The sequence below is a fragment of the Petromyzon marinus genome, chromosome 7 (assembly GCF_048934315.1).
Source record: "Petromyzon marinus isolate PM22_M1 ecotype Great Lakes invasive population chromosome 7, UKy_Petmar_22M1.pri1.0, whole genome shotgun sequence".
In the NCBI taxonomy this organism is placed as follows: Eukaryota; Metazoa; Chordata; class Hyperoartia; order Petromyzontiformes; family Petromyzontidae; genus Petromyzon; species Petromyzon marinus.
Genome location: NC_133673.1, coordinates 11588609 through 11616071, shown reverse-complemented (window position 1 = coordinate 11616071; position 27463 = coordinate 11588609). Strand labels below are relative to the sequence as shown.

Here is a 27463-nt window from a genome sequence, read left to right as displayed (position 1 = left end):
CTAATAAATGATGATGATGACTATAACAGATTTACGGAGTAAAAACTGACGCATGTGCACAAAAAGATATATATAAACCACAAAAACAGACCATGCAGGAATAAAATTGTTTACTCTGAAGAATGATAAACGTAAGGCAGCAACAGGCTTGCATAAACTCCCGCAAAGAAAAATGGAAAGGTTGACAAGGAGCGAAGGCTGTTAAATCCCACATACGGGTATTTTATTCATTTGAAGCTTTCGTGACTACAGGAAACCATACCTACGTGACTCTACCGAAAGAACCAAAGACTATGGGTATTTTATTCACGGGTAAGTCTGAACATTTTTACCATGCACTCTTATTCGTGATGGACTGGACTCATAAGAGTCCAGTCCATCACGAATGTTATATGCAGGTAATAACACGGGGCTGCTTGACAGACGAGCCACAGTGCGGCACAGATATTCGCATTTCACATAATAAGTGAGGACGTGCACACGGCTATCTAACAAATGTACGTTTATGCAACGGTTTGTAAAACTAGTTTGTCAAAGACAGAGCCCGTCGTATACTGGTTGGTTGGTGGGTGCGTGTGTTGCTGGTTACCTAATGCGGCAGGTAAAGGTGGGTGCGACAAAAAAGCACGAATGAGTCATGGTCACATGGCAGCTTCTCACGGCAGGTGTATTGTTAGGCAGCTTGGGGGCATGGCTCTCGTGATTTACAGACGCATTGCTCGCCTGGGTGGGAGACCACATCACGGGGTGGGGTCTCCTAAATTACGCATACGCCAGGAAGGCCGGCTCAGGTACTCGTGCGCACGCACACGCCAAAAACGTTGGAAACTGAGCGCACAGTTGCATCATGAAGCGAAAAGGGTATGAGAAAACAACACAACTCTGGACAATAACTATAATTAACCGTGGCCAAAGCAACGCTGCTAAGCAAATAACAAAAAATAGGCAATCACAACAACTGTGTATAAATACGGCTACAACGTATGGAACAAACTACGGAGCAAGAACAAGTAGGGTCGGTTTAAGTCGGTATTTAATCTTGGCAACAAAACACGTGCTTTATAACGCCATTAATAGACAGTCTGAAGTGAACAATGGTTACCTGAGCACCTCCAGACGTAGGTATCATGCACGTGAGCAGATTTCCCACCACGTTCTCCAAGGTAACTTTGAGGTCATCCACGTGAATCGCATAAATCAAACCTAGACTTTGCTGGACTCACACACACATCCAGGTAACATGAGTAACATCACGAGTTGCACTCAAAGTGCATACATACATGTATTCATCATAATACACCCAAAATAAGAAATATAATAACTTTTCTCAAACTATTGCAAATTTGGTTAAACTACTTGAAACACTTTTTTATATATCTAAACAAAATTAACAAAGAAAGCATATGGAACAATAACAAGTTTAGCTGCTAAATATGTGGTACTCAATGTTTTGACAATGTTCCTAAGGACATCCTATCCAGACTAGAAAAGGAATTCAGAACATGTTTCAAAAAAATCCCATGCAGTCCTATTAAACTACAGCAATTAATGGTAGAAATGGGTTTCATTGCTTGTGTAGTGACTTTTTGGTAATCCAAAAAAACCATCACAAGCAATGGTTATAAACTATTTATTGAGTAATTGTCAATTCTACATTTTAAGCTTTCATGAATGCAAGGATTCATATTCTTTGTTTTTTTTCGGTAAAGTCACGTAGGTAAAAAAACGAAAAAAACAAAGAGTATAATTGTCAATTGTATTTCACATTGTCTTACTAATTATCTTGGAAATTCTAGTCATAGAATAGAATTCCTACAGCCTTGGTAATATGAATATAATCTAATTACAGTAGAACTCCTCTAAACGAGCACCCCTGTTAATGACTAATCGCTTAACGACGGGCCTCCCTAGAGCCCAATGTGTAGTGTATAGTAGTGTAATGTCTCCATAGAGCCGAATTTGTTTGCTTAACGGCCATTGTTTCTTTCAATATTATGTGTTTCTAATGTTGTTAGGATCTTTATGTTTTAACATCCATTGCTTAAATATTATCAAGTACGTTGTTTGGGTTAAAAAGGGTAACTTTCAATGCTATCGGAACGAATTAAACCTTCAACATGTATTTCCTAAACTCGCTTAACGATCACATCAACGACCAGTTTCACGGAACCAATTACCATCGTTAATTGGGGTTGTACTGAATCGAGATGCTGCTGAACCCCTTTGTAAACTCAACTCTGTTTATGGGAGATGATACTCGAGCCCTACATTGACAACAAACGTTTTGGGCATCCTAAAGCCATCTCCTCTGAGCTAGCTTGACTTCACTATTTAACCATGACCTATACTTGCCCTCCAGGGAAGAACACACTAACTCAGCACTGTTCTCATTATTTTCATGCTGCTGGTGGTTGAATAGTCAATTCCTGGAGAGTTGGGAGATGGAATAGCTTGTTAGTCAAGTTGAGTTGGCTCAAGGTACATGGTACAATGCAACAAAAGCATGCTAAAGAAGCCAAATAACACCCCTGCAAATCAGCTCCACACAATAGACCTCAGGAATGTAAAGTCTATAATCATATGTAAAAAAATCAACAATTGAGGTTCGGCATTAAAATGTTTGACATTTAACGATGAAAAATATTTATGAGCACCACAACCAATACCATTATAGCAGTATTATTATAAAATCCAACAAGCATGAGGCATTTTATCATGACCTAACGGTGACATTTTTGTTAAGCCAGTTACACTTTAATCACTTTCATTGAGCAAAGAAACTACTTTAACACATTCACCCTTTTTCTGCAATCAGCACTATTTTACATTATCTGGCGGTAAGCATGCAGCAAAGCCGATTACTAACTGGCAGTGTAATACTCTTAAACGCAGTTTGCCCAGAGATCACAGTGGGACGGTAAGTGCAAGGAGAGTTCGTTCTTTTGTCCTCCGTCTGGCAGCACATCAACCAATAACATTTCAGTTTCTTCATCAGAAACGTTTAGAAAAACGTGACAATTATTTGTACATTCAAAAAGTTATTTTAAAATGCATTCATGGCGAAATAAATTTTAGAAGTGACTTTAAAGGTCATATTATGCGGAATGTCATTTCTCTTAGCTTTAGCTTAAAGTCATAAGTGAAAGCATATGGCATTAGGTAAAGGATTGGAATTTTGTAAAAAAAAGTCTTTAGAATATCCCACGTAATTGTCTTTACATTTTACTTTTGCATGTGATCATATTTAAAAGCAAACACACGGCCGGCATACCAACTGCTGAATATTCATTTCTCAGAAGAAGAGAATATTATAGATTTTCACCAAACATAGCCTTCTGAAGGGGGCAGGGGGAGCTCAACATACAAAATCACACTGTGCAGAACTCACTTAATACAGTCTTTACACCCGAGACAAAATTACTTAGCAAATAACGGTAATGATTCCACTTACCCGGTATATCTCCGTGTAGTCGAGTCGGGAGACAAGGACCAGGCTTTTTGGCGCAAACCTCTGCATGTGATGAGACTCATCTTCTCCTTCTCCATCGCTCTCACTCTCTTTCTGCTGAAAACAAAAGATAAACGGATTTTTTTCCATGTTTTGAACCGACCAAGATAACGCTATTAACAGGATCGAAACACTGAAAAAGAAACACGTTTGCTAATTCTAAATGTAACATTTTTATTTACACTTTGAATAAACATTAAAATCCACCAGCAGTCAGTCACATGGCCCTTTTGCTTGGCACCTCAGTCCTCTTCATCTGTTTTTCATTCAAAAATGGGAAACGGGCGCTTGATATCAGAGTTTGCTTTTTTTTTATTCCCACCCCCTCCATTTCCCTAATCTAAACACCATGTCCCTTCATTCACTTAATGGGAAGTACAAACATAGCAACATACCAATGACAAACACATAGGGAGTTGACGAAAATAAAATGGAATGTGAAACTACGTACCACAGGTGGTCTTCATTATTGGCCCAATCATCATCTTTAACCCATTTTATCATCAAGCCGTGTACAGGGAATTAAGGATACAGCCGATAACTACTGCGTGTTTGTGTGCATGAAATTCCTCCATGAAAATCTGCTTTAAGTTATATAGGGAGCTTGCAGCAAATTACACCTCCTGTTTTCAACAGTTTTTTGCCGACTCCATCCATCCGTACGTATTTGCTTGTTTTCTTCGCTGTCTCTCCCTCCCAACACTTCGGAACCACTCGTTAGCCTTGAAAGTCTTATTCCATCCATTGTTAACACATGTTCAGTGGGCATTTGTTGAGTGCCTCTTCTGAAATGGCTTTGCACTCCTCCTTCACTTTCTAATGTTTCTGATGCTCATCCCTGCCCTTCCATCGCTCCCGTGTTTGTTTTGCTTCACGTTAACCCTTTAATACCCCTGCGGCAGCAGGAAGCACCCGTGATCTCATCCGTTCTCCATGCCCTTCCGCTCCGCAGGCACAGCCATCCAAGCAGCGCGTGTCCATCCATAAACAAGCATGATTCAACAATAGATCGACGGGCCTTCAAACATTCCTCCTACATCCAAAAGGCAACTCCAACCAAAAACCATAAGATGCAATTTCACTGTCAATTAAATGCATCTCTTGCTCTTCCAGAAAATGAAATTCAGGCAGATAAAAGTTGTTTGTGGATTAAAGGTTAAAATGGAGCAATAGAAAGGCAAAGAAGACAAAATACTGCACAAGTTGTGACAAAATATACAACTGAATGTAGAAATGTAGGCCAGAAATAGGTGCCGTGGTGGCGGGATATTAAATATCTTGCCTGGCATACGGAAGATTGTGGGGTTCGATCCTGACCCTGATGCCTGTGTATTTGGAGTTTGAATCTTCTCCCCATGGTCACGTAGATTTTTCTCTGGGTCTTCCGGTTTTTCCCTCCACATTTAAAAACATGCGTTTAAATTATTTCGCTGCTATAAATTTCCACATGTTGATACGCCACTTCGTTGAGCTATAAAGCTCAGTGTGCCTTACTTGGTAGATAAAAAGTTTAGTTTATATTTTAGTTAAGAGCCAAGACCTCTCTGATTACTCGGCTGTGCGATGTAGGTCAAGGGAAATAAATTTACTTGAGGAATATAGTGGCGACCCTGCAGATCTGTAAGGTGTAAAAATATTACGTGAAGGATGGTGATGATGTTATGTAAGGGAAATGCATTGACAAAAGGCTCATTGTACAAATTAATGTTAGCATAAAATTGCAGCTGAATGTAAGAAATTTCGTTCTACTAATACGGTCACCATAAGACACAATTTGCACCGAATGGATGGTTTTCTTGTATGGACCAACATTTTTACTGATACACTAGAATCATGCTCAAAATCAAACACAGTATTTCGGTGGTTAGGCACAGGGTGGCCTGTGGCAAGTCAACAACAAAGGCCCCCATCTTGCTCATGTGCAAGCATTCCAGTTATTAAATTTGCCTTTACAAGCTCCTGGCTGTAAGACAAACACAAACGACAGAGTTATCACGCTGCATTATTTACAAGTTCATTACAGTGATGACGAACCTATGACCCGTGACAATTTCATACGTGCTATGGCCACATGAAGCACCTATCACTTTTTGTCAGCCTGCAAAAAATAGTTATCAATCAATACCAACGTCTTAATCGCACTAATTTGGTACACGAGGTGAACACGTTTGACCTGATAACATGGTGTTTCTAATTTGAGCAAGCTCAGTCACTTCTGTCATTGCAAGGGTCTCTTTATACGTGTCAACAGACAAATTATTTCCCCATCCAGAGTTGATTGCTGGCATTTGAAGCCAAATGCCATTCATAGGGCCAAAGGAAAATGTGGTTTGCTAATTAGTGATTTCGCAAGGCTTTACTTCAATTGCCTAGTAATCACTCATTGTGAATGCAATCTGATGGGGTTAGGTCAAGAGCAATGAGCTGCTTTACAGATTTCAGCAGTAAACACAGCCTCCAAATCACACGGACAGATGAGCTCATCTACTCAAGGAAACAGTGGGTAAAGGGGAGCTCAATTTACATACAACAGAGAATAAAGGACTTAAGCAACCACTAACTGGTACTACCAGTTTATTGCCATCCAAGGAGGTATCTGTGCCAAGTGGCAACTTGTTTCCTAAGAAATGGTACCTACGTGGTTTCACAGAACACATACTTACACGGGTTTCTCCTTTCTCCCACCAAGTCAAAAAATACCAAAAACGGTGGCTTTTATGCAGTACAAGCTATTGGGCAGTTTGACCAAATCAGCTGGAATGTGCCCGATTTCGTCAGATTTCGGAAGCTAAGCATGGTTGGGCCTGAACAGTGTTTGGTTGGATGACCACCATGCACACAACAGGTGTTGCAGGCTTCTGCAGGGACATGTTGTGAGCAGAGGGCAGTGCAGTTAAATCCATTGTTTTGCTGTCCTGTGTCCCAACGTCTGTACCACTCACCTTCACCACCCTGCAATAACTAGGGTGGTGAAGTATAGTCAAGTAACCCCCACAACCTGCAAAGCTCAGAGTGAGTCCCCATCCAGCTGTGGATTGATATCTACAAGCTACTGGCAAGTAGGTCCATTGTATAATGAATGTAAAACATTTCGATTTAAAGCTTTCGTGACCGCAAGGATTCATCTTCTTTGGTTCTTTCTACGTGACTTTACCGAAACAACCAAAGAAAATGTAAAACATCTCCGAGACTTTTCCATTATACTTGGATTCCCATGCTCCCAATTTCATATTGAAGTCAATAGTTACCAATCAAGAGATGTGTGCAATATATATTCCCTATTTATATACAGACGATTATAAATGAGAAAACCGTATAATATTGGGGCACAGGGGCTTCAATGTGAGAGGTAATATTTTCATGCGTAAAAACAAAAAACAATGGCTGGCCACATTAAACAATTTCTGCCATCAAAGTGTATTATTAGACAGAAAATATTTCCTTAAAAAATACAAATATATTGTACTTTATAAATGTTTTAACCACATTTAGAAGTGTGTTTTTTTACAACAACTTTGTTGTCGTTCTCACGTATCCATATTTTGCAAAGTCATACCACAGCATCATCATCTGTATTGTTCACTGCTCTCGGTCCTCCATAATCGTCCTCAGCCATTATAATCAATCCACTGCTACATCAAGGTCTCCCCAAGTCGCCACCATCCCTCATGGTCCTGCGATGCACAAAATGCACCCAGCACCTACACACGTGCCGTCTCATAGCTCTTGGGTACTTTCATTCCTTTGGCTTCCACTCAGTGAACATATTTCTATCTATTTTATATTTATTTTAAGTGATTTGCTTTCCTTTCATATACTTTGCCATCCGATAACTTTATACTGTTTGTTGTTGTAACTTTCTGACCAGTTCCTACTGGACATCTGTGAAAAAGAGCTTCATAGCTCATAAAATTTCTCCAGGATAAAGATTCTGATTCTGTGAACAAGAGCTTCACAGTTCATCAGATTTCTCTCGGATAAATAAAGATTCTGATTCCGTCATTCTTGCCCATCGGCCATCATTCCTTGCAGCAACATGTCATGCCCAATCCCATTACCTTTTCTCAACAGTCAAAATTACGTCTTCAAGTGGAGTATGTTCTCTAATCCACGTGTTACTTTCTGCCACTCAGTGTATCTCTCCATGCTCCTTTGTGCATTTATGAGCTTTTGGTCCATCCTCTTCTTTAGTATCCATGTTTCTGATCGGTATGTCATAACATGTAACACTCCGTTGAAAAGCTCTCCTCTTCAGATACATCGGTATGTTGCTTTTCATTATCGAGTTCAGCTTTCGAAACGCTGTACACAATCCGCTCCAACCCACTCACATCCGCATTTTTATTCCGTGACATCAAAAAAATACAAAGTTGTCCGATTCCTCTTGGAAATAAGGTCATGAAAATAACACAACATTGAATTGTTCAATGTGTTTTTCATCTAAAAATGTTTCTTACGTAACCAGTGCTTTTGACAGATGATTATTGAAATGTTAAATCCAATATTAATACAAGTTTTTGCAAATACACACAAATTATTGTCACACATAAGCGCTTAGTAATGAATCAGCCATCCGTGAGAGCTGGGCGTATTATGTTGAAAACAAGCATTGGCAGAAGTTAATGTTGCCCTTGATACCAATTTGTATTTGTAGAAGTTTCAAGCAATCTGTATTTTGTTAAGGTTGTACATTTTATCAGCATTTTGACAATGGCATAATGATTAATCATGGAGACAAGCAGGGCCCCCCCTTTCCTAAGTGTGCTGTTAAAAAAAAATACAATGAAATATTGTCCAATCCTTTCTGCTTTATACCGCGGTTTCTGAAAAGTATGACACATCACCCTTATTTCCCGAGAAATGTCTTTCCAAGCATGTGAAAATAATTATAATAACTTGCTTGGGATAAGATAACAGCCATTGCATGAATCGCTGCTAAAACAAACAAAAAACGGTGCAGCTGTCAAATTACATAAAATGTCGATGGGAGTGGATGCTGTCAAACCTGCGTCTCATCTTCGGGCTCGTAGAAGGTGAGGCAGGCGCAGAAGTGTCGGTCCGACTCTATGTCCGTGAGCACCGCCACAAAAAACGTGGGCTGCTTCCACTCGTTTGACAGCTTCCACCCGCTCGGCTGGCAGAACTGCGAATGGCCGAGGGTTGGGTTGGGGGCATCGAGAATGAGGATTAGACAATATGCAAAGCACTTTAGTTAATCAAGACACAGCAGCATGATCAATTGTCGTAGTATGTAAATTCAAGTGGTCAGTGCTAGGAGAAACCATGGAGGTCAATCGAATGCATGCAATTCAAAGCTTTGCATATCTACTTTAGAAATCCATAATATTTTGAAATTTACTGTAATTCATTCACCTACAAGATTTATTTCAACAAAACGTAATCCCACGTGGAAGATTGTACTCTAGTAGGCAAACAAAACCTGTAGGGCTTTAAGTAAAACCGGTAGAGGCATCGCAGATGATACCTTTACTACAGCAACGGAAGTGCCTGCAAGTTAACATGTGCTGGTTGGCAAAAAAAGAGCGGGCAGTCTCCAGTGGGCAGCAAAGTGCCATGCCCAAAGAGAAGGCAGCTGGTTGTGTTTACCCAGCACAGCCTATACCAATGTAAACCTGCTGGCTGACTGGCTCATTTAAAAGCAGTATCTTTTTGTGCTCATTAAGTAACTGGTACAGACAGGTGTTGCTATTAAACAAACAAGATGTTAAACCGCTCCCAAGATAAGCCTCACATCTGTAATAAACAATCAAAATCTAAGGATTGAACAACCTATGGCATTGACATATGTATCAATTACTTTCTTATGCATGACAAACATTCCTCTTGCAAAACATCACAATGCAGAACCCCCTGAAAACAGTCTTGACACAAAGTCAGGCTTTCCTCGATAAATAAATGACAATTGTCCAGTAGAATTAAGATGAAATCACTCGAAGCAGCTCAAAACCAATGACTAACGAACAATGTTCACCAACTTATTATTTGTTTGCATTACACTCAGTATACAAATTAGACCAATTCATTCAGGTCACCCGGTTACTAAAAACATCCGTTTCAATTTAGATAATATCAGATTTGTACCTCTAAGAACTTGATAAATAACGCCACTTTCATTATTTGTCGAAAGCAATCGAGTGAAGTTATAACTTAATGCCGCAATGAAAACGTTTACCACAACAACATCTGTACCATATAAATGTTAGATCAGTAACGAGAGGATATTTATAATTAACTGTATAAAAATATTCCCTAAAAATCAGAGTGCTTTGCACTGTTTTGTCCTACATTTAGAATTATCTTCCTTACATCATTCATCACCATGATGATTTAAATATTTTGAAGTCCCACTTGAAACAAATCTGCTTGACACTGCTTTTGCTTGAGATAATCTTTTCAACACAAAGCAGCTTTTGGTTTTGGCTGGAATGGGAAAATTAGTTTAGTGTACATGCTCTATAATGTATTTTTTATACTTCAAGCACCGGATGACTGGATATTGTTCCAGGTTGTGCCTGAAGATCACTCAAACTTTGCCAGTCACTTTTGGTTTAATTTGACATACACTAAGCACTGTTTAAACAAATGCCATTGACCACAACGGATGGGCATTCAATGACTGCTGCTCGACACAAATGGTCAAAACATATATTATGACATGCACGAAGCATGCGGCGGTGGTGGTGTCACGAGCCACTCCCTTGGCCATTAGTATCTCAACATTACTGCATGAAGCAACACAGCCAAAATCGATGAATCATCGCCAGGTTGACATTAAAGAAGGAAAAAAGAACGTCACTCAAGGCAAGGGCCACTGCAGTAACACGTCACTTGCACCCCCACCAAGCTGAGTGCACCCTTTTGAATACGGAAACAAGTGCAGATATCAAAACCACAAATACAATTCTATCTTTTCCTGCGGATGATGCACTACACTGTGACCTTATTATGCACGGTTGCCTTGGAAGTTTTTTTTTGTTTGTGGTTATTACTCCGACATGGGTGAAAAAATATGGAAAATGTCAGCCGTGACGCTTGGGTTCTCCGTGGTCATGGTGAATTAAGGTGGAATTCATTCAAAGGTGTGCCTGCAGAGCGTGACTACACGCCTACACGCTACAATCACACCTATCACAAAGAATAACGTTCATGCAAACTTTTAGGAAAAAAATTCAATTTCTAACGTTTGAGTACACCTTTGGCACAAGGGGAGGACACATTGTAAACATATTTCTGCCTAAAATTAAATTAATAATTGGCACAAACTTTAACATATAAAAAGTTTTCACAACCACTTGTAATCCAAGTGTGGTTTTCCAGGTTGGGATCCGTGTAGGGCATTTCCTCTCAAGATTTTGTCATGCACTGCTACGCACATCTTCAGGAGTTCAATAGAGGATGCTTTGGTGGAGGGGAGAGCATTGCAATTCACAAAAATTGTGCCTTACATGAGAGGAGGCTACCACTTGGACCACCAGCACCTTAATTACCACCCTTGGAGTTGTTGACAGGCTGAGGGGAAGCACCTGAAACCGAAAGTGCTGACCTACGTCTAGCCGAAGGATCTCCTCAGGGAGGGCGCTATTGGAATGTTACGGAGACATCCTTCAAGTAAATCGGCGCAAACTTATCGCCTGGCCTAACCACCGTCCATGTACACCCCAGCGTCTCGATATTGACATTTCATGGTGCTCACATTTTGAATGCCAAGGTTATAACATAACGCAAAAACCCCCGAAGGCTTTGAGATCGGGAAGTACTGAGAGGAAAACCCATGGCCCTTTTGCACTGGGGGCACCATCTCTATGTTCCTAAGTGACAGGCATCTGTTGAACACATCCGACGTGATGTTATTCTGGAGGGCTGCCACTACTGTGGCTGAACACTTGTCACCTGGTTCACAAATCCCAGAGTATAGCCCCTCCCCGGTACATCCAGGATGCTTCATCGGTATGCAATTAACCACTGCCAGTGAAGGCTGAAGGCCTCCCTTCCCAGTAATATTTTACCTATCAACGACTAATTACCCATTTTAATTTTACCAGGTAAGGCCCAATATAGCTGTTTTTCAGAAGCAAAACGAAGTGGCTTATCATGTGGAAAGTTATAGCAACCAACTACTCTAAACACGTGTTTCTACATTTGGAGGGGGAAAACCGGGAGACCAAGAGAAAAATCCACGCCATCACGGAGAGAACATGCAAACTCCAAATATGCAGGCATCAGGGTAAGGATCGAACCTATGACCTCCTGTATAATAGGCAAATTAACATCTCGCCACCGTGGCACCCCTATCAGGGGGCAAATGATGCAGTGTGGCCTCACATAGCACCCCCTGGCTCTTAACTCCTTTCTTCAAGAAATCTAAGTGGAATATTCCATCTTCATCAAATATTGTTAATTTATATATGTATTTTTTTAAGACCCCGGTTATTGACAGCTCGGATGACTACATCAGTTTACACTGGACAAAATGCCTGATCATCTTCAAAATATAGGCATAGTGGCATCTAAACATTAATTTGTATTTTCTAGAAACTGATTTGATAGTGTATGTGGTCTATGGTGGGAAAGCATGTCTTAAATTCCAGCTGGCTAATTCATACACTTGCTTGAACCTCAAAATTGTCTATTAATTCAGTTCTATATGATCTTCATTAATATATAAACCTGCGATAACATATCAGCAGGTCTAATAATTAATTCAAATAATTTTCATATCCCTTATAGAAAAAAATAAACAGTGAAGCATCATTGCAAAATTGAGTTGTCTTTTGTGTAAACATTTTAATTAATACGTCGATTAAATTTGTTTAAACAGCTGATTCCACATCTTTGATGATGATCACAGTTATTCCATCTGGTCCAGAAATGTTTTCCATTTTCATAAAGTGAGCTGTCGTGGTTACTTAAAGTTTAACGTCTGGAACATCTTCCTCCTCATCTGAGAATATTTTTTGACGAGGTCAGATTGTTTTTTGCTAAAGATCGGCATTAATTTCTTCCACTAGTTTCATCATCGTGTTTAATGGTTCCACCTTGCTCTCTAGGGGCTACCGTATGTGATATACCGATCATAAACGTCCATTTTGCTTTAATTATCCCACTATTCACGTCATCTTCAATCCCATTTTTGTTGTTCTCCCGATTTATATTATTCTTTTCCTCATGGTTTTAACAGAGTCCTGTATGTTTTAGCATGTTTGGTATTTTTCATCCTTTTCCATATCTATCATTTCCTAAAACATATTTCTGTGGTTCAGAGAGCTTGTTCTGTTTTCCTAATTACTGTGCATCTCACTTTTACTGCACTTTATATTACAATGCTACTTATTTGTTCATGTTAAACATTTAATAGTTTTGCTTCTCTAGGAATTTTAATGTTGCTTATAATTAGAAGACATTTTCCTGCCTCTTGAATTAGACTGTTTTACATTAGCTATCTTGCTTCAGCCACAAATGGCAACTTACCTTTAATTGACATTTGATTAAAATTGGCATTGAACATTATAACAAAAACATTTCCGTTTTAGGTGAAAAACAAAGATGCCAACTTGAACAATCTTTGAGTACCCTTAGTTTTTGAGCATCTTTAAAAGCATAAACTTTGTCCAACTACCCATCAAAACATTTATTTCATTATTTGCAATGCAATAAACAATGAGCGAATGGGGACTTGTGCATGTGTGCTAAAGCAATAATGGGCACATTCCCAATAACTGGCAAAAAGCATCCCATTTCAGGAAAAGCAATGCATTTAAGTCTGTTTCAGTTCCGAGGAGCCTAAACTATGGGGCTCTACTGAAGGGGCTGGCAGCCTATCATATATCAGAATGCTTTATCACATGCAGTTTCTAAAATGATTCAAGCAAGCTGTAACAGAAATTCGATAAGAGTTCTCATTATAGCACGATATGAGCCATTTCCAACAAGCACTCAATCAGAAAATGCTCCAAGTCATTAATTTGCACAATGCCTCAAATAAAGATCTTCCACTTAATGAAGCAAAAGGATGAAATCTGAAAGTGACCATCGCAACACCTTGAGTTTCTTGCGCTTGGCAATAGATTTTCTACTCTATCACCACGATACTTTTAAGTATGGATTTTTTTTATTAATTCTGCTCCAAAAAGCAACATAGTACAAAAAAACACTGGTTAATAAGTTGTGTTGGCCACACACGTGATATGTTGTGACATCAGCCCTGAGAGTTGACACATTAGGCTAATTGGGGTGGTGTTCGGGTTAATCCTCATTTGCCCTCCTGATGGTTCTGCTAATATATGCTTAAAACTTTTAATTAACATTTACTCTAGGCACACGGCTTGCCATTATACTCCTATATATAAAATGATCCTTCGTAAAAAAAAACAAGCACCAAAATGATTTGTAAAAACCATTATACAATTTGACCTTGTCTGACAATGTAAAATCGAGAATAAACTTGTCCAAAGCTCCTTCACTGTTAAATATGAAAGTTATTGTGGTTTCTTACTCATTCCAAAATATTAGCATTTCAAGAGTGAAATAATAAAAAACGGGCATTCATTTGATTGTTAAATTAACAGGATGCTCCAAATCCCAGCTGCATCTTAACAAAACATTGATATCCCAGTCTTGTACACAAAGCAGCTATGCCAGAAAGAGAAATTGCTTTTTCACTTGAACACTTATTTATTTTTTAGTTGTCAAGTTGTACTTTTGGGGAATTTATTTAAATACAGTGCATCAATGAAAAAGTAACTGGTGAAAAGTTATTGTTTTCTAATGCCAACTTTTCTATTAGTGTCACTGTGGCGGCCACCGTTCGATGCCAGGTTTAGCCATACGTGGAGTAGTTTATGTCCTGTTTTTGTCTTTAGATGGTTGATACATCCTATAAAAAATCTGCATTTTTTTTTATTAAAAAAAATCTAAATACGTTTGCATGCATTGCGGTACATAAAAGCTATGACAAACAACATTATATTCCTGAATGTTCTTCCTTAATACCAAGCTACAAAAACCTGAAAGATATACGTAATAAAAGCCCTACCTCAGCTAGTGTGGCATAAGGAAAATTACTTTGCAAAATACAGCTTTAGTTCAGCGAAACAAACATTCCATTTATTAAGTCTGTTTTCATGTAATTCTTAACACAATAGCATACATGTGCTAGTCATTGTTTTTTTAATTATTTAAACACTTATGTTGGACACCTATAGCAGCCATCTCAATTATCTTTAATATAATTGAATTGTTCAATTGCTTACACTAATCATTTATAACATCATATATTGTTAAATAATAGAATCAGGAATTGAATGTCCCCTAACGTGTGACGATTCGCACGCACGCGACAGAGTTGGATAAATATGGTACGACTGCACAAACGTAAAATGTTGGAAAAGAGTGTAATGAATTTATATATTGATCATCTTTAGGGTCACTTCTACTCATGAGGGCTACGAAAATGGATTTGGCAGCATGCTTGAAATAATAGCTTCAATGTGTTGTTTTCCAACATATGGCATGCAGTGTTTCAGATTGCTAACACCAATAAAAATGCAACAAATGTTGTTCATCGAGACAGCCCCATGTGAGCTTCATGGATGCTAAAAAAAGTATTTAACCAGGATAATTGTAAGCACATGTGGCGGACTTGCAAAGATTCTCACATTAGCCGGTGGTAATATAACTTAGGATGAAAGTAAAACAAAAAATCTGAGGTCTGTGAATGTCAATATACTATACCTCCATGTGACAATGACATTACTTTGAAAATGTTCAACGTTATACTAAATATCTTTAAAATGTATCTCATGCTTGGTTAATGAAACGTTTTAAAGATATCATATATAATCATGATGGGTTTTCCCAATTGTGAGCATATTTTTGTTTACTTGAGAACTTCCGCATAAACTAAGCTTGATTAACTGTGTTGTTACTTTATTCAATGGCAGTGGTGAGAAGTAGTCCAAGTGTCTGAAATGTTCCAGAATGATGGTACATATCATTTCCTGTCCACTTGCTGCACATTGCTTGTCACTTCGCCAGCAGTGCTATTAAACGTAATATTTTTACATGACAGAAATCGCCTCCAGCATTGATACATGTCAAATGCCACAGACTTGAGGAAAAATACAATAAACGGTATGTCACATGGTACTGATTGCACATGTACAGCCTTTTTGTCATTTCACGGCTGGATAAGGGCCTTCCCACAACTTTGCAGGGCATGCGACTCAACGATAGTTCACCACCCCGGTCGGTGCGGTTTTGCGAAGGCAAGGATAGATGGGGGGGGCATAGTAGAATACTGTACAACTATTTATTTTTGCTGCACTGCCCTCTGCTGCCCCCCACGTAGCCCCGCAGCCCGATGACAACCTGTCTGTACAAGTGGTCACCCTAACAAGCGCTATCCAACGTCACCACTGCTTAGCGTGCAAGGTCTGATGAGATCAGGTGCATTCGGGCCGAGTATAAAAAGTCATACCTTGCCCAACGCGGCTTTATCAAACGCGTGTTTCGGCTATTGCACGCGGGGGTGATGTTTCGGCTATACGCAGTTTACTTACTGAACAATGGGGGAGACGTTTCGGCTATACGCGATTTGACGCTGCGAAGATTCTCATCTCCGCGTCCACATGTGGTGCGCAATCCGCTTGTACAGTGCTCGAAATGCAACGCGGATCAATATCTCGTCACCATCTTCCCACGCCAACACTCATGCGGTCTCACTCAACCCTCTAAGACCCCTCCTCCCAAAACCCACACGAACATCATCTTCACCTTCATCATCATCGGCCGTAAGTAAAAGGAAAACGCTATTAAACTTTGTTTTTACTTCATTTTAAGTCCAATTTTATTTTATTTACCATGTATGTTGTGGTTTCTGTGACAACATGCGGGGGAAATCACGGGAAATTCTCAGCTCATCAAAGATGGAGGATGATATAATCATCACCATCATTCGCAATAGGTAAAACAAACATCTATTTCACTTGTTTTTATTTCAGTCGATATAGTAACACATTTTACGATATTCTATCTGCGTGTACCATGCGTCCGTTTTTATTTTTATGTGATACCAAGTGGGGGAAAATCACATAGAATTAGTTAAACAGAGGGAGGGGGGGGGGTGATCATTTTGGACCCAGGAAGGAAAACCCTATTTTTCCCATAAGGTCTATTATTAGTCAAACATTGATGTCCCCCCAACAAGGCATTTTTCAGGGACATAACCCCCACGTTCGGCGAGGCATTCGTGTGTGTACACTCTTTATACATTCATGAAGCAATAGAAGGAACACGAAACCTTCTGTTGTGACTCACAAATTGTATTCAAAATAATAAAATGCACACATGACTGCAACTTTACTGTGCTGCAATTTTCAAATAAAACATTGGTCAAGTAGTAAAGGTTTTATCGAAATTACAGTAAAATACAAAGCAGTTCGAAAACATCCTGTCAGACACGCATCAGTAAAAATTGTTATAGCCTCTGCTACTAACCAAGTTTAAATAAAAAATGGTTACTCACTTATATGTGCAAATCATTAGCTTCGGATTGTATACGATGTATATAAAAAGCATACACACAGCATGGCTGTGCACAGCATGGCTGTGCATAACTAGAAAAAGTGAAATACTGGTCATGAGGCACTCAATGACATAAATAAAATAACATTTTGGGACGTGGCTAAAATTAGAGAGAAAAAAGTGAAGATTATTTTTGCATGTGGCAAAAATATTTAAAAAGAGGCATCCATCCAGTGCAGCGACCGAACAATTTTGTTTTATTGTTTTAACAGGCTTCCTAAAAAAAAGTGAGATGCAAGCAAATAAAAAAATAAACACGTGAATTCAAAGATTAACAGAAGAATGAGACGATCACGGGGGCTGTAATACAGCCTGCAAATAATCAGTGTGGATTACAGCAGGGACTGGTTTAGAGGTAGGGCATGAAAGACTGGGAGGGGAATACAAAAAAAATTCTGCATTTCTGGGATTCCACGTCAATTATTCATATACATGCTCATTACTACAAGCATGGGAGTAAAAGGAAATGTCCCATCAGCTCAAGTCCTATTTTTTTAAGTCAGAAGAATGTATAGTCATTGTCTCATGAATGAAGGTTAAATAGAACCAGGCCAGTCTAAATTAACTGCAGAGGGTGCTTACTTAGCCTTCAGCGAAATGTCCATGTGATACTGTAATTGAAAAGTTTGTTGTTACAATAGTGAACTCACTTTCCATATGCACGTCAGGGAATGCACTACACAGGGTACACCAATAGGTACCACCAGCTGCCAGGGGATTCAATCACCAGTGGCACACAGAAAGGCAATGCGTTTAAATAAGATAATTAACACACCTGCAATAACGGAAGAATAATTTATAGGGCAATTTTAGAAGACTACATGTGTCACATATGTAAACAATACCAGCCGGATAATCAATGTGAGATGAAGAATGAAAGGGTTTTTGGTGTTGCATCTTCACAAAGCCAGGTTTTGTTTTGGAATTCCTTCACTTTACCCTTCCATTTTATCAGTTTCAATTATGACATACTACAGAACTCATCTTACCTGTGTTGAAGTGGGGGGTGCTATTTACGTAAAAGCAAATTCATGAATGAGAACATTCCTCAAATTCCTTATCCATGGAAATCCGCAAATAACTTGGGGATAAAAATTTAAAATTTGCACCGAATTGTGGATAAGAGACAATTTGTTTTGGGAAAACTCGATACCACAGAAAGGAGACTATATATTTGTCTACTCATAATAAGCCATATTTACAAGAAAATTCACAGTAGAAAGCTACACTAGTTTCATTCATGCCTTAAGATTACACAAACATTTTTCTGTTGATTCTCTTGGAAGACATTCACTTTCCAATACCGTCATTCCTCGTGTGCTATACCGACTGCCTGTACGGGTAGATGCAAGCCAGACACTGCAATGCAGCTTGCTCGCATTGCCAACCCCTATTTCTGTAGCCAACAGATGGTTTAAAGCTGATTGTGCACGGACCAGCTTATCGTGTCGATGCCTGCACAGCCACACTTAAGCGGTTGCCCGTAAGCTTTCCTGGCTCCCCATACTCAGCATGAGGCACAGACACTGCCAACATCGAGCCCACGGGGCAAAGAGCTGCTCCAGCGGCATCATGTCTGGCAGGCTGGCCGCCCGCTGCAAAACCTAAAACTGGGAGCTCTGCCTTGACTCGGCCTTTCATATTTAATTTAGGCAGCAACTTCCAGTCAAGGGTCACTCATCAATACATCACCCACTTTGTGCTCGGTGCCACATTGCTGAAGTTAAAGCACCGTACAGCTGGCCATTGTTTACAAGTGCTTCCTGTAAACGAGCACAATTTCTGCTCGCTTTGCACTTTGCAACATACTTAGAAAACCTCGTGGAATCCACGTCATAAACATTGACAATCCAATTGTCTCAAACGACCTCACGACTTGATAATGAAACTCGCTAAGCTTTATATATAATGTGTAGTCAAGTTAATACCCATCCCAATGCCAAGGCATGAGATAAATGCAATTGACTCTTATCAACGAAACAATTTATACACTTATATTGTTTAAGCAGTAAAAAAATTCAAATGTGCAGCCCTTTTATCAATCCACTGCTGGATGAAAGTGTGCCCACACATTTTGGTCATGGGGGTTGTCTGACCATACTTCAACATGCGGGTCTATGCAAATTGCTGAGGGTGGGGGAACAGCACCAGTTCACGTAACTAAGGATGGGAATCAAACTCAAGTTGCCAAATTTATAGTGCAGTGTGCTAACCAATGTGCCACTACTCCACCCTGCTAAAGCAGTGATTAAGAATATACCATTGAGTTAAAACGAGTAATTGTTTATACAAACAACGGATATATAATAATGTACAAGATGGTTAATGAGGCCATTCATCTGGCAAAGAATGACCTGACGTAACAAGGTTCAATGGACCCTGTCAATATAAATTACTACAAGTATGTGCAAAGGTACATATCCACACGAATGTGTAAAGTTACCTATAAAATTACATTGCGGTCAGTGAGAATGTGCCCACATAAACGCAACGAGTGGTCCATGACAGCAGGTCAAAGCAATAAATTGGTCAGTGCAGATAAATCGCCAGTGAAACCTGTTACGATTAAATATTTTTTTTTAAACGTGCATACGTACAATTCTAAAATGTGTCCCTCCTTATGCACTCAAGGGACAGACCAACGGCACCTGCAAGTGACATCCATTAGGGCACAAAGAACACCCTGCCCAAGACCAACGATTGGACTAAGTGACTGTTTGTGGGTGCACGATAATAGGAAATGAGCTTAGGAATGTGTTGGGCACTGGGGGGGGAAGAGGAAGGGTTTAAGCGTGGATGCAACAACTGTGTCACACTTTAGAGGTAATGATGGGCTCCCAGCAGCCGCCTGCGCGCACTGGAGGAATGTTTCACCAGCTGCTATTCCTACCAGCCTAGTCAACGGGCATGACTGCACGCCAGCTGAGGACGTTAACAACACGAGGGGTTCACATATCCTGTTTTACGACCATATTACGGATTAAACAGCGCACAGTCATTCGATACCAAAAAAGGTTTTCAAATGTATAACCACATTAACCTAAAGTTCAAGAAACACAGCAATGAATTGTATGTCCTACATCCAAATTGAACCTTCCACTCATTGAATATTAATGGTGTACATTGTTATATTTTTTTTATGGATTGTTATTTTATATTGGACCATATTTTTAAAAAAGCATGTAAAAATATAAGTTAATGCAACAACATTTACTTTAAACAATACAGTTAACTTGATTTATAGCACTCTGATACACACGTGAAAAAATAATTTTTGAGAAAATATGCAAGCTTATAATCGCCCCTCTTATGCGATGCCACGATGACACCACGTCAAAGACAGAGCAAGTCTTTCATAATGGTGACGCATGGTTGCTCGAGTTCAAACTTTCTTAAATACGGTCCATTCCAGCGGCAAATTGTAGTGCCAGAGCATGCGCGAATTTGTGCACGTGAATATGTGCACGTACGCCGTTTTAACCTCAGACAGATGAAGTGTCGGGGAAACCACTTTATTGGGTTTCATAAGCAATCATTTCCATTAAATGTGATAGGAGTTGGGTCATCTGCAGTGGGCGAGCTGCCTTATGGTGTGACCACGCATTCTTAATTAATTACTAAACTAGCATCATACAGTACAGTACTTTGCTAAACTAGCAAAGTACTGTACTGAGGTTATCTTTTGCACTTCTATTCTGCTTTAGAACAGGGTACTAAATCTTAAAATATCTTTACTTCATTGCAACACTGATAAGACAACTCAAATGGTCACAGAAGCATTTGAAGGTTTTACTATTTATCCGGAGAGGAAAAAAACCTATGACTATGCTGAATTCCTTGTTATCGTATTTTAAGTTTCGGCAAAAATAACAACTCATCGCTTTCTTTAGGGCAATTCAATATTATCTTGATGCAAATGAAAGCAAGTGTTCCTCCAAAAACCATGCTTAATGTCAAACTAGGTATCCCAATATGCCCTTTAATCTTCAAACATGCCCTATATTTTTAGTATTAAGCATCACATTTTCAATTCGAGCACATGGCTGCACTGTAATATGATTGGAGTTATCTCCATGCACTATGCAAAGAAGCCATTTTCCAATGTGACATGCCTAAGATAATTTGTAAAGCATGATTTCAGGCAGTTATCCCAGGAGACTATTAATCAGCACTTAGTAAGGTATCTTAAAACATAAATTGTTCACCTTCAAGATTTAGTACCACTGCACGTCCAGACATATCATGAATGGTGGGCATGCACGTGTCCTGCTAGTTTCACTTTGCTCTTATTCGTGATAGGTTTTTTTTTGTTAATGCTGAAACATAGGTGAAGAAATACTATTTCTATCAATGTGAAATGTCAGTGCAATAATTTTATGTTTTTTTTTTCCTGCAAAATGTTTTATGGACGCGACATTTAGCATAATGCGCTGCAAATCACCTTTGGTAATGAAAATACAAAATGGAGGGGGGATATACTCAAATATTACATTACAGTTCCAGAAAATTACAGACAGTGCTTCTTTACATAGCTTAAAGGTGACACGTTAATGCTTTACACTGCCATATTTAAGTAATGCGATTGCCAATTGGTACGGCATCATAATAGGTCACGCAATTGTTTTCTGTTAGGTTATGCATCTTGACGCAGGAATGCTTTTTTTATTTCAAAACCTCAGCTCATTATGTGTTCCCAGCACCACTTGCACATTTTTTTTTGCTCGGCCAGAGCTGGCATGACTGTCGAGGCATGTTAGTGCAAACCGGCACGTTAGTGCAAACCGGCACGTAGGCAATGGAGACTTGACACACGCCTCTGTGTAAGCTGTGCACCGGGGGAATAAAATATTTGAAGAGATGCGTCGTTTTTGTCTTTATTTCCTTCCTCGCTCAATCCTGTAGCAGGCATGCCTGGCATATTTTTAAGTAACATAATCTTGCAGTAAAGAAAATCTAACAATGCTTAACATAAAAAAATTTAATTCAAAACATGTCATGGAAATACGTTCCTATAATTATAAACCAGTGCGCATGCTGTACCTTGCTAACATAATCAGTTGGCCTGTCCCATATTTACAAAAAGCATTGTGAATTCCAAAATGTATCCCATTAAGTTTAAGGAATTACAGACACTAGTTAGGTTATTTGCCGAATACTGTTTATAAACTACAGTAACAACTTCTATAAACAGTAATTCATTTCAGAGATGTTCTACTATACCAAGAGCCACCACTGACAGTTTTCATACAAACTTTGAAAAAATGTCACCCTTGTAAAAAATACAGAATATGGTTTAGATAATCTCTTGGAAATGCATGTAGATTTTGTGTAGCTGGGTAGAAAGATTACAATGGTATGTTCAGTTGCAAGGGTTAGTTTATTTAATGTGCCGGAAACAATTATTTTTTTTTTGCTTTTTTGACCCAGTGGTGTGTCAACCAGAGGACATAGGAATCTCAAGAATTCAGCACAGTCAGAACTTCCTTTTGGCCATCTTTTCATTTCCGATTTATAGGATGTACTAGGCATGACATTGCACAAGAGCTTATAAGCTTCTACACATGTATTTTGACATTTAAATTGTCCATGGGATTGGAATGTCAGTTTATACAGTCATGGTTGAGGTTCAGAAGCATTCAAAATGATTAAGAAGGCAAACATGTAACAACCCGATCCCTACAAAGAGCAAATGATGTGCACGTAATAACACTCAAACTTAGACAGCATTAATATAGTTAAACATATTTCGGCGTATGTAAGCCACAATGTTCATATATAACCAAAGATAAACATTATTATACATTAACATTAATATTTGCACAATAAAGTAAATTACATCACATGTAAATTGCAGGGTTTAGGAATAGGTTTTACCCTTTTAACTGGCACAAAACTGACACCTTTATTCAAGGCATCATGTTTGCAATAACCACAACACAAGCAGTCAAAATGCAAACAAAAAAGACAACTCTGATAATAATGTGCATATTATTATCAGAGTTGTCTTTTTTGTTTGCTGAAGTTGAGGCTTAAAGGCCGTGATCTGAACGTGGCTCTTTCACTCCAGCGCTGTCCTACCAGACAGTCTCGTCCCTTCACCTGATGAAGGCCGCTTGTGTTGTGGCCGAAACGTCGTGAGAATATTATTGTGTTATTTTATTTTATCAATTTATTATTTTATTCTCATTCTACGTGACTTTACCGAAAGAACCAAAGAAGATGCATCATTGCAGTCACGAAAACTTTAAATCGAAAAATAAAACAATCAGCAAAGTTTATATTAATTGGTGGCACAAAATTGTACAATTAAAGTACAAAATTCTCAAGCATAGAAATTAGTCAGTTATTCATGACCATGTAAGAGTTCCAATGGTGGAGCAGTGGTGGTAGTGGTTGGCGCACTATACTCGGCCACACTAACATCAGCGGAGAGTGATATCTGAACCAGTCCTGGGGCATCTTCCCCCTCTACATCATCCTGCACTAGCCAGCTTAATGAAGGTCACAAAATCTCCATGACCGACACAGTATGCGTTTAGTTTGTTGCCCTTCCCCCGCACCTCCGATTAGCACGGTGGCTACATACGGTGCGATAGAAGTTCAACATACGTACATACGATGCGGCAGTGGATCATGACAGACCTGTAAATTATTTTTTTATAATAATTATGAAGAGCTCATTAAAACTCATGAGAGAATGGGGCTACAAAGGAAGACAAAAGAATAATAATAATAAAGTAATTGTAAAACAGTAAGGCAAATTAAAGTGCTTATTTCACATGGTCCTATTCTTGGCATCACGTTTTTGGTCAAATCAAATTTGAGATCATTTTGTTTTGCTTGCACAGCTCGATGTGGATTGGTATGTGTCACTGCACAGCAAGAGCAGTGCTACTGACATCCTGGAATTAACACCACAGGCGTGCTGACAGGTGTTTGGAAATAAATATTGAGGCATAGACATCTCTACTCTGCAGCCACCCTTGATTTAGTAATTCAGGTTAACCAGGCATATCCGTCTATAAAACTGCAAGAACAAATGTATTTAAAATGAGTTATTCCACGTGAACGGGTAATGTATCATGTCCTATACATAAGCACACACAAGTTTTGCACTTTGTCCTTTATACAAGTAGTCAGTGGCTGTCCTATGGATTAGACTCACCCCACCGGTGGAATGTGGAATTTCCACCACTGGCTCAGGGCTAATTTCAGCAGGAAATAGTAAAAGTAAAAAAAGTTTTTTTTTTTTAAATAAATGAATCAGGAGATCAGTGGGTTTCTGTGGGACTTATTGAGTCCATACCAGTTCAATTCCCTGTGGGAACGGTGTATCCTCCCATTCTCGGTCCGGAAAACGCTGGATGATCTTCCCCTGGCCCTCTCCAGTCCCTAGATGGTGAAACAAACGGCATACATCATGTCAAATGAACTAAGAAAAATGCTCACGTGGTCTGTATTTTTCCCTGAGAAGACATTTTCAAACATTTGGTTAACAGTATACATTCATTGTACAGAGATACCAGGCCTATGGAAAAATAACGAGATGCATCTGATATCATTAGATCTCCAAAGCCAAGCATAAACTGAGCCTGGATCGTGAATAAATGGGTGACCATCACGCATGTAAGGTTATTGTCGACTGCTGCAGAATTACGGGGTTAACAGCAAATACCAGTGCAGCAAAATGCATTGCTGTAAAGTACGATGCTCCCCACATTCATCAACCAGCACGGTGATGCCCGATCAATAACGCCCACGACTCAGTGTGGGGAGGCCTTCATCCAGCAGTGGATTGAGAAAAAGGGCTGTGCAAGCAAATGTGCATCCAGAGTTACATGATAGACTAACAAACCAGCGTTTTACATGTTGACTTTTCCTTATATACCATGAAATTCCTCAAAGTGGAACGCATTTTCATGATATAGCATGTTGGGGTTTTTTTTTACAAGTTCATTCATTCACAAAAGTGATGACACATATAGTGCAGCACTGAGACACTTATTCAAGCCTGAGAGCTCTTGGCTGTTATGCAGTGTTTGAAAACAACTCTTTCATTGTAATAATACAAGTTTCAAAAAAATTAAGACGTCTGTTTTTCAAACTATAACTGTACTTGTCCATGCCTATTTGTGACGACATCACTTAGATATGATTCCGGCATGAATAAGTCAGTTTGGGACTGAAAACCCAAGCACAGAGACCACGATTTTTACTACACAGCAAGTGTCATTCTGCAATGCTGTTTACATGTACTCTGACTATTCCTATGAAATAAAAATAAAAACAAATAAAATGGGAGACATTTGTAGAGGGTTAAACACATGATTAAAAACTCAAAAGAAAACCAGGAGCACTCAGTGGAGCCAAAGAAGTAGAACGCACAATCCCAATGGGCCCACGCATTTTGGTGGGGGCACTACTTTTGAATAATTTGTCTTTTTTTAAGAAAACGATTTAGAATTAAAGCGTTATTTCATACTTTCCTTACCGATATTTAACTCATGAAGCTCATTATACAAATGGGCTGCTTTCCAAAACCAGCAAAGTCAAATAATACAGCTAGTCTCCTTAACAGTGAAATGTCAGTAAAAAAAACATTTTTTTAAATGCAGTGCTGATTAGTTTACAGTGTCCTGGTTTTTATTTAAAAAAAGGTCTTGATGTTGAATTGAATGATTAATTGCTGAACTATGGGTTATGTAACTGCTACTGGAGATTTACTCTGAGTAAACTGGCAGTGACGCAAACAGGCACATTTCTCAAACGCAATCTCTGAATTACAAATCCATGTAAGTTTGGTGGTTATAGCCAGATTTATTACCAGCATACATCAAGTTTTAACGATTAACATTTTCAAATGGCTACCAAAAATTATACTAACCAATATATAGATATGAAACAGTATTCATAATTTTTGCACTATTGCACTCCAAACCAAGGCCGTAATTATTATATTCAAATATGCTCAAAATGTCCCCCCCAATAAATTGCTATAAAAATATTTCAAAAATTCAAAATTGCGATACTATGTAAATAAAAACAACAATTTGCTAAAACTTTGGCCACAATATCTGGACTTGTCTTCATATAACAATGCATGGATTTATGTTTATATGATTGTGATTATGGTTGTACTTTATGAATCCCTAATCTCTGCCATTACATACAATGAAACAAGAAAAGGTAAAAAAAAGTAAAAACAGAGCAATGTAATACAATACACGATTAGACAATATTGTAAAATATCAATAAAGAGTCCATCCCATGTGTTCGTGAAATTTTTAATATTTTAGGCAAGAAATTCGTTTTCAAATTTCGATTTTTTTTTTCTGGGGAGATTTGGTTCCCCCCCAATGTTGACTCCATGGCTACGGCCTTGCTCCAAACACATTTGATGTTATGTTTCACATAAAGTTGGTCCGGAGTATTTATTAGTTTAGAGAGAGGAACAAGAGGGCGACAGAGTCACAATTCTATCATCCAAAGAGACACATGTCTCGTTGTACGCCAAAGCCCTGATGTTGGACCCACTCACATAGCAGTCAGCATACCAAGCAATCATTTACCATATCGTCCACGTGTCAAGCAAGTTCAAGTGAGGTCTGTGTTCTTGGTGATCAGCATACCAGGCTTGCACTCCATCAGAATATCGTCTATCAGGATCAAGACTTAATTACCAAATACCGAGTCAATTTAGTACTTCAGACCCCCCACTGACCCATTAAATAAACATGGTTCATGTCATTAGCAGTCAAAGCCAACAACTGATAAGATGCAGTTGTCTCCATCCCTGCTGGGATACTGACCAGGGTTGATATGAAGCCTTGACCAGTGACATGTGTATGTCGTACTGAGCCACTGGCGCCAGATAACTGCTACAGAAGCTATTCCACCCATACTGCAGTTTATAACATGAAGGTCAGTCCCATGTCAACATTTGACAGCCACAGTGGGACAGTGAAGAAAGGGTTCTCACATTCCTCTCGTGTTGAATTATTTTCCAACCGAATGTTTCGAGAATTCTTCACGTTACCGAGACATCTTACTTTCCCTATAATTTCACGACAATTAGTGTACGTAGCTTTAAACACTCAGTGGTTGTGTAAATGTATTTGCATGAAAAAATACTCATGATTGTTCTTACAAAACTAACCCATTATTGCAGTAAATTAGCTCCGAAGGGTAGTAAATGCATCAAGTCATGTATCTACTACGATTAACCGGCATGATACAGCAAAAAATTGTAATTTTCCATTCGCGTTTCTTTTTCAGACCTTAAATAAAAACAACTGGAAAATGTTACAACACAAGCTTTACTCAGTTGAGCCAAGTATGCTGAATCTTACTCAC

General features: G+C 39.0%; 1 protein-coding gene across 10 annotated transcripts in view; it reads right to left on the bottom strand.

Annotated features, from left to right (window-relative positions):
• The window catches only part of LOC116939979 (myotubularin-related protein 5-like), a 95411-nt gene that overhangs the window by 60342 nt on the left and 7606 nt on the right, over nt 1-27463 (bottom strand). For 8 of the 10 annotated variants that reach the window (XM_032949113.2, XM_032949117.2, XM_032949118.2 and 5 more), the window contains exons 2-5: nt 24417-24502; nt 8514-8651; nt 3452-3565; nt 1103-1213 (exon numbers count right to left, since the gene is read on the bottom strand). In XM_032949113.2, coding sequence (XP_032805004.2) covers nt 1103-1213; nt 3452-3565; nt 8514-8651; nt 24417-24502 — 449 coding nt within the window. The remainder of the gene's footprint in view (nt 1-1102; nt 1214-3451; nt 3566-8513; nt 8652-24416; nt 24503-27463) is intronic. The other 2 variants (XM_032949114.2, XM_032949116.2) reach the window with 1 other exon arrangement.